Raw genomic sequence first — 21485 nt, forward strand, 5'->3', positions numbered from 1 at the left:
CAACTCTAATTAAAATTTTTTTGCATTTTAACAAAACTTTTTGCCTTTTTATACTATTTGTGGGGTTCTCAAGGCAAGAATACTGAAGTGGTTTGCCATTCCCTTCTCCAGTGGACCACATTTTTTCAGAACTCTTCATGACCCATCATCCATCTTGGGTGGCCCTACATGGCATGGCTCATAGTTTCACCGGAGTTAGACAAGGTTGTGGTCCATGTGATTAGTTTGGCTAATTTTCTGTGATTGTGGTTTTCATTCTGTCTGCTTTCTGACAGATGAGGATTAGAGGCTTGTGGAAGCTTCCTGATGGGAGGGACTGGCTGTGGGGAAAATTGGATCTTGCTCTGGTGGCAAGGCCAAGCTTAGCAAATCTTGAATCCAATTTTCTGCTGATGGGTGAGGCTGTGATCCTTCCCTATTGTTTGGTCTGAGGCAAAACTATGGTAGGGGTAATGGCAGTAATGGTGACCCCCTTCAAAAGGACTTATGCCAACAGGCTCCCAGGACTGTTGTAGTAAGTGTCCCTGACTCTGCAGCAGGCCACTGTCAACCCATGCTTCCACCGGAAACTCCAGGACACTCACAGGCAAGTCTCTTGGACTGCAAGAAGATCAAACCAGTCAATCCTAAAGGAAATCAACCCTGAATATTTATTCATTGGAAGGACTGGTGCAGAAGCTGAAGCTCCAATATTTGGCCACCTGATGAGAAGAGCTGACTCATTAGAAAAGACCTTGATGCTGGGAAAGATTGAAGGCAGGAGAAGGAGGGGAAAACAGAGGACAAGATGGTTGGATGGCATCACTGACTCAATGGACATGAGTTTGAACAGGCTCTGGGAGATGGAGGACTGGGAAGCCTGGCATGCTGCAGTTCACGGGGTCACCAAGAGATAGACACAACTGAGCGACTGAACAACAATAAAACTTACCAAATACAGGTGCACAGACTAAAAAGCATACCCTTTTTGATCACATTAAAAATAAAGTTTAGGTATATATTGAGACAGAATCTAGGAATGCTCACCATTGAAATACGCTGCATTTTTCCAGCATTTTGACGCCATGAGGGTGGCAAGAAAGTGTTCCAATAAATAAAAAGTAGTGTTGACTAAGAGTAGTCAATAAACCATTATTTTGAAGGCTTCTTTCAGGTTTCATTCCAGAAGAGGCATTGAGCCACTGAACAATATCCTTTACTAGATCTTCTAAGTATCCCTGCCCATCCTAAAAGCAAATACATTAGGATATTGCTAGAGAAACAGTTAAGTGTCTACAACTAGAAAAATCAACTCAATTAATCAAATCCAAAACATTTAATAATAATGAAGTTACTAATAACAGACATTAATCTCTGAGTATTTGTTCTTTTTAATCCCATTCAATACAATGCTGCATGAGATGGTATTATTTTCCATTTTACCAAAAGAAAACCAGCTCTTCTAGAAGGCAAATAACTTGCCCAAAGTCACATAAACAGCTAGTGACTAAGGATAAAAATCTAGGTCTGGGCTCATTCTATGTCTCTAAATATAGCTTATACATATTCAAAAATAAAAGGAAGGGGGCAAATTCAGTGAAAAACATGTGCTCTGGAAAATATTCAAAGTGTCTATTACCTCTTCAGACTCAAGAAGAAATTCTGTAAACTGACAACCCACAACTGTGAGCTGCTTGGACTTGGCAAAATCCAGATCCAGATTGGCATATAACTTACTACTGGGCTTGTAAAAATAAAGTAGTCTTCGTACAAACCTGAGATTAAAATAAAAAATCAGCAACAAAGTAATAAACCAAACAATTATTTTAAAATCTTAACCATAGCTTTTGAATATGTTTTGGGTTTAAACCATTGGGGTAAATAGCAAGAAATTTAATAAACACATTTGGTACATTCTACACACATACACACACACACACACACACACACACACACTAATAATTCCCTTCATTATAAAAAATATCTTCACGAAATAAGAATTTTATGGTGAGATGCCTGATAGAAAATAGTGGAGAAGAAATATGCTAGCAGGAAAAATGCAAACATAACACTTCTAGAAGGTACACAGTTGGATAAATATGATGAAACCACCTGGATATAAATTTTCATTCTTCTTTTTCTTTATGACAAGTATCCATTTTATTTTACTGTTAGATTTTTTTTAAACCCTATTTTAATCTAGAATATATAAATTTTCTTCTACTATATTTTATGAACGTATACTAGATAACTGCACACAATATGTTACTACACTATGATTTTGTCAGTTTTTCACAATTAGGCAAAAAGTCAACCATAAAAGCTTCAGGTAAAATTTAAACAACTGAATTTATAAAGCAATGGATGATATTTTCATGTTATAATTTTCAACATAATGTTCTAAGCTTCCATTTAATTTAGTTCAATTTAATTTCTACACTATTATCCAATCTAATAAAGATGCCAGACCTAGGAGTTAGAGAAACAAAGTTGAATGAGACTTCATATTTGTTCTCACAAGTCTTAAAAGTCAGTGCTATGCTTCTTTATCCCAACGTAATTTATATGTTCTATACATTCCTCAAAATGTGAAGAGATGATAATAATCAATAATAATACCAATGATATGAACTTCTCAAAAACATAAAGTAAAAGCTCTCTTACTCAAAGAAATCAACACTGGTGGTTGGGTAATCTAAACTCAGAAGGAATAAAAATGCATGGGGTACTAGAAAACAGCATAATACCCTTTTAAGTACTGCATATGCTATAAACATAAGCTGTTTTATGGAAGGTGTGGCTGGTTGAGGGCAGTGTTAAGAGGAAGAAGAATGAATAACCCTCCAAAGTCACATGCAAAAGAAATTAGAATATTTAAAATGCCCATCTCTTTGAGAGGAAGATATTATGCTCTTAATATATCATTCTCATATGTTAGGGCCAGGATTAGTACATGGCTGATACTATTGATTTGAGAAAACTTTTATCTTAAGTACTTCATTTGTTCCAAAACTAAAACCAGAATGTAAATAACCAGAAAAAAATTAGTTAATGCATTTTGGTTATAAAACACAAGCTATGTATAAAAATATATATATAGTATGTACCTACTGAATACCAACAATTAAAAAGTAAGAATGTATGTTTAAAACATCAATTATTACTTTTAACAGGTATCAGACATAATATAATCCAAATTTAAGTTCTTTACATTTAAATGCAAAACAGTTCTTACATACCTGTGCAACTGTTCATCTTTATAGTTTCTTAGATTTACATTTGGCCACTAGAAAAACATAATATGTTATATTACGTACTTATTAATTCCTAAACATATAATTATGATAAATTGCAATGAATAATAAAATGAAAACAAACAAGCCATTACCAAGAAGTATCCTATCATACCTTAAGAATGGTCCCAATAAGATTCCAATTCCATTCAAGATTCTCTTTATGTTGAAGGACTTGGCTATCTCTAAGGTTCATTAGAAGAGCTTCCTCTGTATCCTAAATCACCAGAAAATAATAAGAAAAATTAAGAAAAACTGGCCTTACATCAAATAGCAGTTGAAATTTTAAAAATAAAAACTTTTCATTTAAGGAGAATTATCAAGGTTCTTTAAAAAGTTATAAAAACTCAGCTTAACTGCCCAATCATTATAAAACTTAGAAGCTTTTTGAAAATCCATATGCATCAATAAAACTGCTAACTCAAGCATGTATATGCCTACTAAAATACAGTGGTTAAGAATTAGGAAATTAAAGTAAAAATCACATCTTCTGCATCAGTACCTTAAGAACAAATATATCTTTCTGAGCTCGGAGATACTGATCTCGTTTCTGATGTGTTGCAATTGCTTTCTGAATAATGTGATCTAAATGAAGGCTAAAAGGTTTAGGTCCTCGTTTTTTCATTTCATGGAAGCGTTTTAAACAGTTCAAAGCTGCACTGGCTCGCCTAAATGAGGAAAAAAATTCAATTAATACTGTAGGAGGGATAGCATAATTTTAAAGAGATCACTTTGGTAAATTATTCTATTGAAACTTACAGAAATGCAGGCTAGATACTGTTACTAAGAAGTAAATGATTTAATCAAATTTGGAACCACCAAGAAAAAAAAAAAAAGAACACTGCTGATTTGTATGAAGAAATACTAATTATTCAGATTCAACAAAACATACTAATTATTTCTTACAGTGGTGGTGGTACAGTTGTATGTTAGTTTTAAGAACTCCCTCCTCAAGGTCCAAACTGAAGTTTTACATATTTTCTTATTTTAAAACTCTGCTTTTCACATTTAAGGCTTTGATCCATATGAAGCTGATTTTTGTTTAAGGTATGAGGTTGGATAACCAATGATTCCAATATTAACTGAACAGTCTCTATTTTCCCTACTAATCTGCAACTGTAAATGGAATACTTTAAAAATTATTTTTAATTCCCTTCTTGTGGTATGTATAAAGTACAGTTTTCAAGAATTTGGTGGCAGTCAAGTCTCAACTTCAGAAATTGTAATAAATACAAACTGGATTCAAAATGTAAAAACTTGAGATGTGCCCAGATTGGCAAGTACTTATCAGTAAAGACAGCTTACCAAGCTCAAAAAAAAATTCTATTATTATTATTGGAATTTTGAAGGTAAATTTGAATTCCTGATGAATGCTAAAATCCATGGCCATAAGCTGACTCAAGAGTTCAGGTCTTACCAGGCTTTGAGAAAGTACATTTTTCCATGAAGAAACTACTAAAATAAGAGCTGAATGCTACCAATACCAATGTAAGCCTGAAGTCAGAACTGATGATCCCTAATGCCCCTCAGTTTATATACAACTTCAATCTGTTAAATATAGTATTCTCATTGGTAGATTTTAAATTAATAAAAAAAATACTATTTATTTATAGTGAGGCCCTTATGTGTACTTTAAGTTAATAAAGCTAACTAAACTTATGAGAATTGTAGTATAACTTAACAAAAATTCCTATGAAGAACATTTTAAAAGTTTATGAAAAAAAAATGAAACCTAAATATATAAATTTTTCTGATCATAAGAGAAAAAAAAAAGACATCCCTGGATGAGACACAATTAGATGAAAAAAGATTTCTATTATCACTATACAATCAAGCTCCTCCACCTTACATTTTAAATTATATTTTATTATTAGTCCTCAAATTCCAGCAGAGTTACAGCTGTATTACCATACTTTAGTTTATAAATTCTGTATTTGTAATATTTCCTTCAGCATTAAGGGTTTAGCTTACTTCAATGCCTGAAGTATGGGCTACTAAATTCCAAAATTTTTCTCCTCAACATTTTTAACCCCACATATTAAAAAAATGACACAGTCTTTGTGCTTTAATCTGATACAATTTAGATATTGAGAAAGAGACTAAATTGTTGCTCAAAACATGCAATAGTCCAAAAAACTCACAATCCCAATATTTTTACTGATCCTGTAGAAATTTTATGTCCTTGTCCAGAAACATGTGAGAAAAGGCTGACTTTACCAAGGCAAAATACTTTGTAGCCTAAAATACAAATTATTTTTAAAAACTACAATTTTTCCTCTTATCCAAAGGCTTCCCTAAAATAATTCTCAGGAATAACGTATATATATTACTTTCTTAAAAAGAAGATAAGGACATCTAAGTGGCTATTAAATATACTAGGCACAAACTTTGCTAGAACGTGGATACTTACAATCTCTTTTCCTTAGGGATATCAAAGGATGCAGCCATATTCATTAGGGTTGGCAGGCAGTGCAAATGATGGCTATGTGAATGAGGAAGAATTGTGTTTGCCTAAAACGAAAAATAGTATTTTATAAAAAATTGAAAAAGAGTATTTTATGTTACAGATTATCCACAGATACAATGCTAAAGACTGAGATTTTACTTATGAAGTTAATTATTTACTTTCTAATACATATTTACTATTTTTATCTTATTTACTTTCATCAAGGATGACATGTAACAAATACAAGGATACAGGCTCAGATTACATTAATAAAACTCTAAATTCCATAGATCCTTTATCATAACTTTAAATTATAATCTTAAATGGTACCCAATTAAACTCAATTCTTAAATAATGTAAAAGGATGATAGGTCAAAACTTAGATTCAGTGCTATAATGTTATGTTAAAAGTAGGATTTAAAATGCTGGATGCAATATCATAATTTACGAGTTTACCTCTTAGGTTTAAAAGCCAGCTTCTCAAAAAAGGTTTGTCTCATAATTCCAACAATCTTTAAAATAAGAAACTTGCCTTCTGCTTTCCAAACAAAATCTGCAATATTAATTCTTTCATAGATGGGCTTAACAGAACAAGTGGCTAAATAACTTACTGATAAGACAGTTATCATTAAACTGCTTAATTCTCTTTTCCTCACTCACAAAGCTGAACTTCTATATAGAAAAAACCCTGGTGATGGAGGAGACCAAACACAACTATAAAAACAAAAAATAATCTGCCAGTAATAACAAGCCATAACATAATTTCAAAAGATTTGCCACAGGGTTACTTCTTTAATGAGTTCAGAGTGGTTCTTTTTATTTAGTATTTTATTAACTAATGGGCTTCCCTGGTGGCTCAGACGGTAAAGAATACACTTGCAATGCAGGAGACCTGGTTCAATCCTTGGGATGGGAAGATCCCCTGGAGAAGGGAAAGGCTACCCACTCCAGTATTCTGGCCTACAGAATTCCACGGACAGAGGAGCCTGGCAGGCTACAGTCCACGGGGTTGCAAAGAGTTGGACATGACTGAGCGACTTTCACACTTATTAACTAACAGACTTAGAAATATAAATTTCTAACTTGCAAATGATCAGAGTACCCTCACTGCTTCATCTGCCAGGAGTTGAAAATGATCAGATCACTTGGCTAGCTCCTTGTTTCCACAAGTTACTGATGTCATAAAACCATGTCCCCTCCAAAAAGATTCCCACCTTTCAAAACAAACCTCAAATGGTAAGTTTACAAAGAAGTACATGTTCAAATAAGGCAGTTAAATTTAGATTTTTTCCTTCACAAAGTTTTCTAAAATTGAGGCACTGACTATTATCAATTCGATCCCTAGCTGACTGAAGTAATATCTATAGTTTTGTAATTTTTAGGTAGGAAGTCATTCTAAAGATTCTAAAGAAAGATATTTATGGACTCAAAATGTCAACATCGAAAGTGAGTATTCAGTACTTTATATTTTTTCCATTTAAAAAACTAGCCTATGTATATATGATACAAAGTATCAAGGGCTCTTTGTAATGCAAAGATATACAGCCAAATAAATGCAAACTTATGTTTTTGAGATAATGCAAAGTTAACACTGTTAAAATTGCCTAGTTTCATAAATTAAAACATTAACGTACAAAACATAATTAAAAGTTGTTAAACTTACCATATGTAAAAGTTCTCCTAAAAGTATGGTGGCTCTAACTGAGATATGGTCATCACTGTTTGTTATTACCTCAACCAAACCCTTTGAAAATAAAAAGAAAACAGCATAGTTGCAAAATAGCATACATGAATGAACACATCTATGCATCATGTTTGTTGCTCTGAAAGAACTGTTAGAGAAAATAAAATAGAAAAAGGTTTATAATTCTTACTTCTAAAAGTCCATTACGAATAAATGCTGAGAGTATCAGTGCCAAATAATTATCCATGAGGTCTGGCCTGGAAATAAATACAGCACAGAAAAATTTAAATCTTGTTCCATACACTAGAAAATTTAACATAACAATAGCAACTGTAATAAATCTTTATTATTTTGTACTTTTGTAATTCTACCTGGATCTGGCACGATGAGGAAGAATAGTTTTTGCCTCAGCTGCTACAAAGCCATCTGAAAGTCTCCAACTGTCTTGGAATCTACCTGGATCTAAAATAAATTTAGATAGTTAGAAGAAAATAATACATCAATGAAACACTTTAAATAACCATCAGCTAAACAGGCTATCCATGGACAGAGGAGCCTGGAGGTTACACTCCATAGGGTCGCAAAGGGTCAGACATGACTGAAGTGATTTAGCACAGCATAGCATACAACCAGGCTATAAATAATTTTAACTGTTGGCTTAAAAAAAAAAAAAAAAGACTCAAAAAAGCATACAGAAAAAAAAAAGATTTCTGTAAATGAAGGGTTTACATAAATCTAACTTTAACTTTCTTCATTGAAGGCTTTAGAGTCATTTAGCTAAAATAAAATTTTACAAATCAAATAATCTGAGAATTGCAAACAGTTTCCTTATTATCTCCTCTCTTCCTTTCTCGATCCATCCTTCTATTATTAATTTCACTGCTAATTTCAGGAGCTAGGGTGATGGAGAAGAAATTAAAATTTCTTTTTAGAAATTCACCTGAGATTTTATTTTTATATTAATTTCATGCCACAAATATGCAATAAGAAAAAGAAATGATATTCAATACTTATTTTAGTACTTTGGAGGGACTCTGCCTCCATTAGGTAAGTCATTTAAAAAATTACAATATATGAACAGTGAATGCACTTCAATACTTACCTACACTGAGCAGTGCTTCTATGAACTCTTCAGTCACAACAGGTAGAGGAAGACGAAATATATCATAAAGCACTTCAAGGAGACCTCGCTGAAAGTAAAAAAAAAAATACAGTTCATTTATTTTTACAGAATAAATCTTCACTTAAAAATTTTTACATGTTCTATTCACAGATTTAAAAATTGGTAAAAACAGAACTACTACATTTTAGAAAACTACTGTATCTGCCTATATTAGAGAAAAGTACTGAATGCATATACATGATGTAACTTTTTCAATAAATCTTGTATTATCCCCATTGTACACATGAAGAAATAGATTTAAAGGTTAAAAATAATTTGCCTAAGGTCATGGAGCTATAAATAATAAAATCAGGAGTTAAACCTCAGTCTGGCCAAACTCAAAAGAGCATGTTTTTGGCTGAGTAAGAAGTCAACTGAACTGGAACCTTTAGTTCCCTGCTTATAGATCTTTCCATCCTTAATAACATCCTTCCATGGTTTAGATGCTTTTATTTTTAGTTCACATTTTAAGCAAGGCACCTCTAGCTAATATTTATACTAATAATTAGAAACAGGGGGGCAAATTTTGTTCCTTTGAACATTAAAAGAAAAATGTAGAAGGGGAAAAGGAAGAACCTTGTGAAGAGTTAATTTTTTCCCTCTAATTTCAATGTTTCAGCTGTTTTATACAATTCTTATAATTAATAATTGAGAAAGTGAAGTGTTAGTTACTCAGTTGTGTCTGAGTCTCTGCGCCTCTGCGGACTGCAGCCCACCAGGCTCCTCTGTCCATGGAATTCTCCAGGCAAGAAAACTGGAGTGGGCTATCATTTCTTTACCCAGGGGATCTTCCCAACTCAGAGATAGAACCTGGGTCTCCTACATTGCAGGCAGATTCTTTACCATCTGAGCCACCAGGAAAGTCATAATAATTTAGGATTATGTCTAATAATTAAGTATATAAATACCCCAATTTTAATCAAAACCACTACTCATAACATAAAAATAAAAGTTAGAAGGTGTAAGTTGCATAACTATTATGCTTACTTTTCCCTAAGTATATAGTTTTCTGTATTGCTTGAAACTTTTACAATGAGAATGCCCCTGTGAAATGTCTATGCTTTTTATTAAATAAAGCATAGTTAATTTCAAAGAAAGAAAAGGCATAATTAATGTCATATTTTAATCTAATTTTAATACACCCATAGTTCCTACAACAGCATTGTTTCAAATGATTCATATTATTATCCTTAGTGTTCAACTAAGTGGTAAATATTTATTCCTGTATTTTTAAAATGTTCTGTGATACAGATTAACAATTCATGAGGAAAAACACCACCTGAAACTTTTCTCCAATTAATTTCCTCCACTAAAATTCCGGGGATGATACAGAGTAATTTTTACCTACCCTTATTTCCATATTCGGAATGCAAAGTACTCCAATTAGAGACTGAATCCCAGAGTTTCCAGGTTTACATAAATTAATAATACCTATAAAGGATGAAAAGAAAAAAAAGATCACTGATTTGAATTTCAACAGATGTATTCATAATACAAAATGTTACATTTTTCTAAGCTAAATTACACTATTATATTATTTGATCATCCTAAGTGATAGTGTATTTCAAATATTCTCTGAATTTTCCAACTAAGTAGAGATTATGAATAATTTTACTATTTAAATTACATCCAAAAAGGTTCTCAAGAAATTCTGGGCTACTTGGCAATAGAAATAAAAGCAAAAGTATGGCTTTCTCTGGGTACATGCTCAGGAGTGGGACTGCTACATCATATGGTAGCTCTACTGATATTTTTAGTTTTTTATGGAATCACCATACGGTTCTCCAATAAATAGTGGCTGTTTCAATTTCCAGTAACAGTGTAGGAGGGGTCCCTTTTCTCCACACCTTCTCTACATTTACTGCCTACAGATTTTTTAACAATGCCATTCTGATCAGTGTTAGGTGATACCTCATTGTAGTTTTGATTTGCATTTCCTAATGATATTGAGCATTTTTCCATGTGCTTTTTGGCCATCTGTATGTCTTCTTTGGAGAAATGTCTATTTAGACCTTCCACCCATTTTTTGCTGAGTCATTTCAATTGGGTCTTTGATACTGAGTTGCATGAATCATTTATATATTTTGGAGATTAATCCTTTGGTCAGTTGCTTCATTTACAAATATTTTCTCCCAGTCTGAGGTATGGTTCCCTTGGCTGTGCAAAAGCTTTGAAGTTAAATTAGATCCTATTTGTTTATTTGGGCTTTTTTGTTTTATTTTTTTCACTACTCTAGGAGAAATGAATCAAAAAAAATTAAACAAAGATCAGGCTGTGATTTGGGTAAAAGGGGGTTCTGCCTATGTTTTCCTCTAAGAGTTTTATAGTGTCTGGCCTTAAAGGTCTTTAATCCATTTTGAATTTATTTTTGTGTATGGTGCTAAGAATGTTCTAATTTCACTCTTTTATATGTAGCTGCCTAGTTTCCCAGCACCAACCACATATTGAAGAAACTATTTTTTCTCCACTGCATATTCTTGCCTCCTTTGTCATAGACTAATTGACCATAGGTGAGTGGGTTTACTTCTGGGCTTTCTATCCTTTTCTATTGATCTATATATTTCTGTTTTTGTGCCAATACCATATCATTTTGATAACTGCAGCTTTGTAGCATAGTATGAAGTCAGGGAGACTAATTCCTCTAGCTCCATTTTTTCTTTCTCAAAATTGCTTTCACTCTTTGGGGTCTTTTTGTGTTTCCATACAAATTTTTGTTCTAGTTCTGAGAAAAATGCCATTGGTAATGGAAGGGATTGCACTGAATCTGTACACTGCTTTGGATAGCATAATCATTTTCACAAACTAAGAACATGGTAATATAAGAATATGTGGTACATATATACAATGGAATACTACTCAGCAATATAAAAGAAAAAATAATGCCATTTGCAACAACGTGGATGAACCTGGAGACTGTCATGGTGAGTGAAGTAATTCAGACACAGAAAGACAGATATGATATTGCTTATATGTGGAATCTAAAGAAAAGGGGACAGGATACAAATGAACTTACTTACAAAACAGATGTAAAGTCACAGATGTAGAAAACAAACTTATGGCTACCAGGGGACAGAGGTGGCGATAAACTGGAAGACCAGGACTGACATATATACACACTATGTATAAAGTAGATAACTAATAATAACCTACTGTATAGCACAGGGAACACTGTTCAATACTTTGTATTGGCCTATTTAAGAAGAAGATATTTTTTTTTAAATGGACATATGTGTAATTGGTTCACTTTGCTGTACACCTGAAACTAACACAACATTGTAAATCAACTGTAGTCCAACAAAAAATTTTTACAAGAAAAGCAAAAATGAACAAATGAGACTAATCAAATTTTTAAGCTTTTACATAGAAAGGAAACCACAAACAAAATGAAAAGACAACTTACAGAATGGGAGAAAGTATTTGCAAATGATGCAACTGACAAGGGGTTAAATTCCAAAATATCTAAACAACTCACACAACACAGTAACAAAAAAACAAAGCAATCTAAAAAAAAAAACAAAAGGGAAGAAGACCTAAGTAGATAAGTCTCCCCATAACACATGCAGATGGTCGACAGGCCCACAAAAAGATGTTCAACATCACTAATTATTATTACATAAATGCAAATCAAAACTACAATGAGGTATCACCTCATACCAATCAGAATGTCCATCATTAAAAAGTCTACAAATAATAAACATGGGAGAGGCTGTGGAGCAACAGAAAGCCTCTCACACTTTTTTTCAGGAAAGTAAATTAATGTAGCCATTATAGAAAATAGTATGGAGATTTCCTTAAAAACTAAAAATAGAGTTACCATATGATCCTGCAATTCCACTCCTGAGCATATATCCAGAGAAAACCCTAATGTGAAGAGATACATCCACCCCAGTGTTCACTGCAGCACTATTTTAATAGTCAAGACACAGAAGCAACTTAAATGTCCATCAACAGATGAACAGATAAAGAAGATGTGGTGTATATGTAAAATGAAATATTATTCAGTCATAATATAGAATAAACTAATGTCATAGGTAGCAACACAGATGGACCTAGAGATTATTATCATACTAAATGAAGTCAGACAGACAAAGACAAATACCACATGATATCACTTATATGTGGAATCTAAAATATGATACAAATGAACTTATTTATGAAAACATAAACAGACTTGCAAACAGAGAAAACAAACATATGGTTACCAAGGGGGAAAAGAAGTGAGGGAGCAATAAATTAGGAGTTTGGGATTTATAGATACACACTGCTATATATAAAATAAACAAGGTCCTACAGTATATGTATAGCACAGACAACTATATTCATTATAACAAACCATAATGGAAAGAATATGAAAAAGAACATATATATACATATATCTATATACCTATATAGATATATTTCTGAATCACTCTGCTATACACCAGAAACACATTGTAAATCAACCATATTTCAATAAGAAATTAAATTAAAAAAATACATCCCAAAACACAATAAAGAAACAAAAGGAAAGATATCTGGGACTACTATCTTGCTTATTAGATATTTATAACATTCTACATTATAGTTTAAGGTAAGAAACTTTAGCTATGTAAAGCTTCAACTAACATTCTTAAAATCTTTTTTGGTATAGATCATGTTCAAATTTTTTATTTAAATGCCCAGGTTATCATCAGCACGTTGACTTACAAATGGTCAATTTTAATACTGTATATTAAACTCCTCTTGGTTCTAATGGTAACACATAAAAAGAGTTAACATTTAAATGAGATGCTACAATAAGTTAACATTTGAAAAAATAGTCAAGTTTGTCTTATACAAAATAAAGTAACACAGAGGAACTTACCTGCCCATGACCGGAATGTTGCTATGATTCCCATTTTACTGGCTAGAAATCTTGCTTCTCTGTCTTCTCTGTTGGGTGGGGTGGGGGTAGAGTCAAAGAAATTAAATGTTTAAATAAAAAGTAAGTTTTGCCCTGTTACTATATCAGAGTAAGAGCTATCACTACTTAATATTTAAATATTTACACAGGAAATTAAAAATACATTAAAAAAAAAAAAGGCAAGATCTACCTCAAAGCAAATTACTCAATTATGTACTGATCATGCCTTCCCACATGTAAAATTCATGTCTTAAAACAAATTATAAATTCTGCTTTCCTGAGTTCTACTTTTCCTGCTCTTCCTGAAAACTATTCAGGAAGCTCATCAACACCTGTAAGCATTAGCAATACCACCAGCTTGCTTAAGAAGCACCTCTGTCAAAAGACTGCCCTTTAGTAAAGAAAATGACCACATAAACCTCTGTTACTGCACGTGCTCTCTTTACTTCAACAACCTTGTCCCAAACTTATCTGAGCAAGCTTATTCTATTCATTCTACCAAGCAAGCTCAACAAGCCATATACTCACTGATTATTATTAAATAATTAGATATTATTACTAATTTACTTCTAAGTTCATTCAGGTTGTTGGCAGAATTCACTCTCTTGCTGTTGTACAACTGAGGTTTTGGTTTTCTGTCAGCTGAGGCCTACTAACAACTACTTTCTTCTTTTATAATTGGTATCCAATCATCTCACTTGCTTCATTCTATGTAATAGTTAATGACAATCAATTAACCAATAGAACTATTTATACTGTCAAACACTGTTCATGTATGGCATATTGCCAGTTTTAATACTTAATTAGCAATCATGTACATTTATGCTACCTCAACCATCTCTACCCTGTCAACGGTCCATTTCTTTTCCATGCCATATTTTTCACTTTTCCAATAAAGTTCTTAATAGTTTGAGAATACAAAAATCCAGGGAGTTGGTAAGGGAAAAAAAACAACATAAAGAATAAAGAACAGTGAAAGAAAATAAAATTAAACAATGGTAGGCAAGCAGTTTATAAAAGTGGAATGAAACAGTTAAAAATCCCCCGCACACATACAGACCAACCACTCTGAGCTCTGCTGCACTCATCAACACGAGACCATAACAGAAACTAAAATGGGGACACAGGGTGGTGGAAGAAATGAGAATTAGATAACTGTGTGACTAAGCTTTTGGTGCTCCTTGTCTTAAAAATGTTTGTGATACACTTGTATTGACTGCCTGGTAACCCATTTTCTAACCTATTCAATAAATTGGTAGTTTAATTGAAAAAAAAAAAAAAACCAAAAAACAAAACCCATCCATTTCCTTATACCTAGCCATAATGTACCCATGCTACAGAAACCGCCCATACTCCAGAAACTTAAAGAAAACAAAGTATTGAACCAAACAGGAAAGACAGGATTTTGGTGGAATATACTCCCTACCCAACCACAACTCTAAGTACCCTGGTTCATTTCTTACTTATCCTGGTAGGCAAAATTCTAAAAATGCCCGTCTTCTCAAGACTCCAGGTCTTAATCCCTGGATCCCTATGAATATGGTATCACTACCATGACTGTGATTAAGTTTATATCATATAGCCCAACAGACCTTAAGATACGGAGATCATCTGGTAGGTTGGATCTGGAGAGCTTTCTCTAACTGGAGGGAGAAGAGGGTGTCAGAGAGAGATTCAAAGCCCAAAGATTCAAGGAACTTCTGTTGTGTTTGAAGATGGAAAGTGCCATGTGCCAAGAAAAGAAGGTGGCCTTTAGAAACTGAGAGAAGGCCCCAGTTGACAGCAAGAAAATAGGAACTTCAGTTGTACAAGAGCAAAGAATGAATTCTGCCAATAACCTGAGTGACCTTAGAGATAAACGGATTCTTCACTAAAACCTCCAGATAAGAACCATGCCAGACCTCTAACCTACTGATTGTGAACTAATAAACTGATGCTATTTTAAACCATTATATTTATAATGGTTTGTCACCCAGCAATAGAAAATGGATACATTCTTCATCAGTAAGGAGAATGCCCAAGTGTCATAGGGTGTCAAGAAAGAAAGGGGCTGAAGAATCTCAATTCATAACTTAGCAAAAATAAAGTCTGAGAAGTCTTAACTAGAGAACAACTATTCTTAATTTCTTAGCTCAAGAAATGATGTTAGCTAGCATGCAATGTATCCACAGTGATGGAGGTATTTCAAGATATGAAAGTGCTATTTTTAATTCTGGAAAAAAATGAAAAACAACAAAAATATGCCCATTTACAATGTTCCCAAACTTAGTGGAGGAATTTAAAAAACATGTTATCTCTAAACATATCTGCAATTCAACAAACCTACTATGCTACACCTGATAGCGTATTTATTGGAATTGTGTCATTAGCAAAACTCCAGAGATAGTGTATTATTTGACCTCTAAATCAATTTAAATATAATTATTCCAGCATTCCTAGTGAACACGTGCTTTTCTCTCCCAAAAGACTCTGAAAAATCATCCTACTTCGTTTCTGGAAAATAATCTTTATCTCCTTTTATTTCCCTATTAACCTTACTCTCAAAATTCTACATGGCTTACCTTTCTGCATACTCAATTTAAGGCAGCTGTTCATTCTACTCATTATTATTTGATCCTTTTGGTCTTTCAATGTAATTATGCTAAAAACATGTACAATGGTGATGGAGAAGACTCTTGAGAGTCCCTTGGGCAGCAACATCAAACCAGTCAATCCTAAAGGAAATCAAGCCTGAATATTCATTGGAAGGACTGATGCTGAAACTAATGTTCCAATATTTCAGTCACCTGATGCGCAGAGCCGACTCATTGAAAAAGTCCCTGATGCTGGGAAAGACTGAGGGCAGGAGGAGAAGGGGGGCAACAGAGCATGAGATGGTTGGGTAGCATCACCAACTCAATGGACATGATGAGTTTGAGCAAACTTCAGGAGACAGTAAAGGACAGGGAAGCCTGGCATGCTACAGTCCATGGAGTCACAAAGAGTCAGACATGACTTAGTGACTGAACAACAACAAATGTACAACAGAGAAATGATTATAGGTCTAGGTTTCTACTGCCACCTACCTTAGATTTATTAAAATAAGAAACTAATTCCAAGTCTAATTTCCCAAAAGACTACTTTTAATTTTTTAAGCCATAGTTAATTACGAGAGAACTACAATATAACTCCATGAAATAGGAAATTTACTTAAACTCATTTTGCTCTGGCTTGACATACAAATCAGGCAAATCTAAAAGTTTTAACAGCAACACACATGGTACTCACTTTAGTTGTCCTTCAGCTGTATCTGGACTATGTCTGTAGTGAAAATCGGTATAGGGTGCTAAAATTCGCTAATAAAAGGAAAAAGCAAGAAAAAGAAAAGAGTCCTTATTATAAAATGCACTCTTCCTCGAACAAGCTAAAATTCATCCAACTTCTCTGTATCTCCAATAATCCCAACTAGAGCTTATTTGAAGAGCCTATTTCTTTTTTTTCTTTCTTTTTTTTTTTGAAGAGCCTATTTCTTCAAACTCATCATCAAGGAATATATTTGAGTGATTTTTTTTAATGTACAATTTTTGAATTTTTAAATTGACAGGTACTGTAACTATTAAACAGTGCCTAAATCACAAATGTGAGGTTTGACAGATTTTTCTCAAACTAAACACACTCACTGTAACTAGCATCCTCGGAGCCTCCTTCTTCTCCTCTTTGTTCTCACCCCAAGATTACTACACAGATTTCTAACACTATGAGTTAGTGTTGTCTATTTTTGAACATTATTTAAATGTCTTTTATAAATTCCATTCTTTTTGTCGCTAGTATAAAGAAATCCAAATTATTTGTGTGTATTGTCCTTTGTATTTAGCAACCTTGTTAATAAGCTCATGTATTTCAGAACCTAAACTACTATAACTCACTTAACCCCCTGCTCTGCACTGATTATTGTGGTCTGAATTTTATTTTAAAATACTTAAGACATTACAAATACTGCTTTTGACAATAAGTAGTCTTTTATATTTAGTCATATGTGTACATTTTTTGCCACCCTTCATTCTTTGCATTTCCTTGTCTCAGATCATTTTCGTTCTAAGGATTCCCTTTAAGCTTCCTCTGTGTCTGTCTCATTTTTTAAACAATAAATATTTATTATCTCACATAGTTTCGGTGAGTCAGGACTCTGCAAGAGTTTAGCTGTGCAGCTATGACTCAAGGTCCATCATAATATCGCAGTAAAAATATTTGTCAGGGCTACAGTCATCTCAAGGCTTGACTAAAGCTGTAGGATCTGCTTCAAAATGGTTCACTCACAACATGCAAATTGTTATCAACAGGGCTGAGCTCCTTTTCATGTGTGCCTCATTATAGGCTGTATTACTATCTTCATGACATAAAGGCAAGGAATCCAAGAAAGAATAGTATTTGTTTCTTTAGGTTTCCTTGGGTCTTTTTACGTTAGTCTAAAAAATCTTTATTTTACCTTTGTTTTTGAAAGACATTTTCTCTGGGGTGCTGCTGCTGCTGCTAAGTCGCTTCAGTCATGTCCGACTCTGTGCGACCCCACAGACAGCAGTCCGCTAAGCTCCTCTGTCCGTGGGATTCTCCAGGCAAGAATACTGGAGTGGGTTGCCACTTCCTTCTCCAATGCAGGAAAGTGAAAAGTGAAAGTGAAGTCGCTCAGTCGTGTCCGACTCTTAGCGACCCCATGGACTGCAGGCTACCAGGCTTCTCTGTCCGTGGGATGTTCCAGGCAAGAGCACTGGAGTGGGGTGCCATTGCCTTCTCCTTCTCTGAGGTAAGTGACATTATTTTCTTTTGTACTCTAAAGATGCCATTCTACTGTCTTCTGGTTCTAAAATTTCTGTTGGGAAATCGGCTGTCAGATTTGTTCCTTTGAAAGCAGTCTTTTTTTCCCAAGCTGATTTTAAGATTTTTAGTTATCTTGGTTTTCAACTATCTTACCATGATGTACCTACGAGTTGTTTTCTTTGAGTTTTCTGAGCTTTATGAAGTTTCACCAGTTTTAAAAACAAAGTTCTGACCACAATTTCCTTGGATATTTGCTTCTGCTCATTCTCTCTCTCTTCTCCAAAGACAATTATGTTTCATCCCTTTTGTTCTGTTCATTTACTTCCTATTACCCACCTGCAAATGCTTTGATCTTTGACTTCTCTTTCAGTTTACTAATGACACCTTCTTGCCCAAAATGAGTTTTTAATTTCATCTAGTTCAGAATTTCAGGTATTATATTTTTTGATGCTAGCTCCATTTGATTTATTTTTCATATTCCAATTAGATAGTAAAATTCTCCATTATTTCATCTATTTTCTTCTTTTTCTCCATTTTTCTTAATAAGTTAGTCATGGGTGTTTTAAAATCTTTTCCCTCTGGCTCCAATATCTGAATCACCTGTGGATATGCGTCTATGGAATTCCTTTTGAGTTTTCAATTACACAGTCATAACATTTTGCATGTATCCTTTTTCATTTACATAGTCAAATTTCTGACTGAATGATGGATACTGTAAATTTGATTAAACGTTCCAAATGATGTTATCTCCATTAGAAACATCCTTTCCTCTGTAGTCAGGTTAGTTAAAGGGAGTGATTAGCTTATTCTAATCACCAAGTTAAACTGAGACAACACTACAATTTTGTTCAGATTTCAGTGTACCTTTGATTTTCCTGTTTCTAAAGAATGGACCTCCAAAACTGTAAATAGAGATTTTAGCAAACTTTTTTTTCTCTTCAGCAGTGAGAGACTGGGTATTTTTTCTACATACTTCATAAGTTTTGAACTTAAATCTTTAAGTATGCATCCAGAATTGCTTCAGAACTTGGAACTTGCCAAGAATAGGAAAAAGTTATCAAATTAGAGTGAAAATTTGTAAAAATATAATTAATAAAAATGGAGACAAGATTCTCTTAACAGCAGACTCTAGGATGAAGATAACGATAAAGTAGAAGATAATGATAATTAATGATTTAATATCCAAGGCAATCAGTATTTATTGAATATTAACTATGTGTCAAGTACTAACTAAAACATTTATGTAGATTGGACCAAATATATGTAAAACACTTGGAAACATTACCTAACTTATTATAAGCTTTACAAGAATGCTAGTTGCTATTACTATTACCATTATTATTATAGTATTTATTCTTCACAATAATTAAAGTAAAAACCATGACTTTTATTTTACCTAGTGAAAAATGGATCCAAAAGAGGCTAATAACTTGCCCCACATCATAAAGCTAGTAGAGAGAACAAAAAAATCAAAACCAGATCTGTAAAGCCTGAAGTCTATGCTCTCAATCACTATGCTATACCAGGGGAATCTTGTTCAAGAAAAAAGAACTAACATTTGTAAAAAAAACAAGAGAGAAGCAAAGATGGTAGTGTACTTATAAAGTCTACCGTATTCTTTGAGGGTTTTTTCATATACACAAAGGCTTTGCTAATCTGCTGTATGATTATACAGGCTAAAAAAAAAAAAAGTCTATACACTTTCTTTATTGTGATCATCTCTCCAATCTTAAAAGCAGTTTCCCCACTTGCTAAAGAAAAAACTTAAAGCAAAATACACTATCAAATATCAAAAATACCAGCTCATTCCCACTGGACGCCATGAATAATGTATTTAAAATCATTTATTAAGGAAAAAATTGTACTGAAATTTGTTAACGATACAGCTAATGTCAATTTTATAGTATCAAAATATTTCTAGTTGCCCTAATAAAACCAGAACTATAACATTTAAGACAAGTTTCATAAAATGATCTAAATAGGCAAAGTAGGGAACAATAAATCTTTCATAATTTGCATAATTTCACATCCAAATACAAACATAGTAAGCTTACTCTGAATAATATCTGCAATGGACAACAATGTAATATTGAATACATTCACACAAACTATAAGAATACAGTCTGTGGGAATTCTCTAGTGGTTCAGAGGTTAGGACTCTGCAATCTACTGCTAAGGGCCCAGGTTCAATCCCTGGTCAGAGAACTAAGATCCCACAAGCTACAAGGCAAGGCCAAAAATGATGGGGTTGGGGGTGTGGGGGGAAGAAAGAACACAGTTTGTGATAATTTTATTCCAAACTCTACTACACAGTTTATTATAGAAAAATAGCCTTACTATTTTAGACTAACTGAAAAAACAACACTCAATTAGTAAAAACTAAAAAACTTAGTGTGTTTTTAAAAAGATATTTATTCTATTTCTTTCAATTGTATATGGCCATTAGTTGCCAACAAGTGCTCCCCAAGTTCAGAAAATTTTAGCATGGTTTAATAAATAGTATATATTTAGCAGGAGCTATTCTCAATTAACACACTACAGTCTTTAAAAAGAAACTGTCTTCTTAAATAAACAGTTAAATGTCTATGAAACCTTAACTGTGCTCAAATTTGCTCAGTCAAGTTTTCACAAATAATAAAAAAATGAATAAACTTCACATGTTGATGAAATATTCTTGAGAATTCTTTCAATTCAATCCAAATTGAATGAGTGATAAAATATTGCTGGAATAAGCCAAACTTATTAGTTAATTTAGGTTTAATAATTAATGCTGTGCTACATCTATTAACTTTAAAATTTCAAATAAAATTTCAAAGTAAGAGTACGTATTTAAAGTCATACTTTAAAATTACAAGAGAATATTAAAGTTCCTACCTCTAATTCTACATCAGCTCGTACATACTGTCGGGTCTTTGGATGATTAAGAAGGTGCAAAATTGTAGTTATGAGAGCCTCATTTATTCGACTTAATTGGCAATCAATCACATTTTTCAAGATGGTGTTCAGTCCACCTCTAAGGGCAACCACCTCTGGATTCTGAAGTGCTAAAATAAAAAAGAAAAACGTAACATATTATATAGGGGATAATTCATAAATAATCATAAATCTGGGATTTTATTTTAAAACAGCTTTCTGACTGAAAAAAACTTTCTACTCATTTAAAAGGACACGTGGATAACTTATCTAATAACTGCTTAGTCGCTCAGTCGTGTCTGATTCTTGTGATCCCATAGACTGTAGCCTTT

At 33.2% G+C, this 21485-nt stretch overlaps 1 protein-coding gene across 3 annotated transcripts in view; it reads right to left on the reverse strand.

The window, feature by feature from the left end:
- The window catches only part of RICTOR (RPTOR independent companion of MTOR complex 2), a 123722-nt gene that overhangs the window by 32241 nt on the left and 69996 nt on the right, over positions 1–21485 (reverse strand). For all 3 annotated transcript variants that reach the window (XM_020869379.2, XM_020869378.2, XM_020869382.2), the window contains exons 8-21: positions 21115–21284; positions 16714–16781; positions 13408–13475; positions 9913–9995; positions 8505–8592; positions 7774–7864; positions 7593–7659; positions 7382–7462; positions 5683–5783; positions 3775–3940; positions 3388–3489; positions 3219–3265; positions 1619–1754; positions 1027–1226 (exon numbers count right to left, since the gene is read on the reverse strand). In XM_020869379.2, coding sequence (XP_020725038.1) covers positions 1027–1226; positions 1619–1754; positions 3219–3265; positions 3388–3489; positions 3775–3940; positions 5683–5783; positions 7382–7462; positions 7593–7659; positions 7774–7864; positions 8505–8592; positions 9913–9995; positions 13408–13475; positions 16714–16781; positions 21115–21284 — 1468 coding nt within the window. The remainder of the gene's footprint in view (positions 1–1026; positions 1227–1618; positions 1755–3218; positions 3266–3387; positions 3490–3774; positions 3941–5682; positions 5784–7381; positions 7463–7592; positions 7660–7773; positions 7865–8504; positions 8593–9912; positions 9996–13407; positions 13476–16713; positions 16782–21114; positions 21285–21485) is intronic.

This window comes from Odocoileus virginianus, chromosome 14, assembly GCF_023699985.2.
Source record: "Odocoileus virginianus isolate 20LAN1187 ecotype Illinois chromosome 14, Ovbor_1.2, whole genome shotgun sequence".
Classification (NCBI taxonomy): domain Eukaryota; kingdom Metazoa; phylum Chordata; class Mammalia; order Artiodactyla; family Cervidae; genus Odocoileus; species Odocoileus virginianus.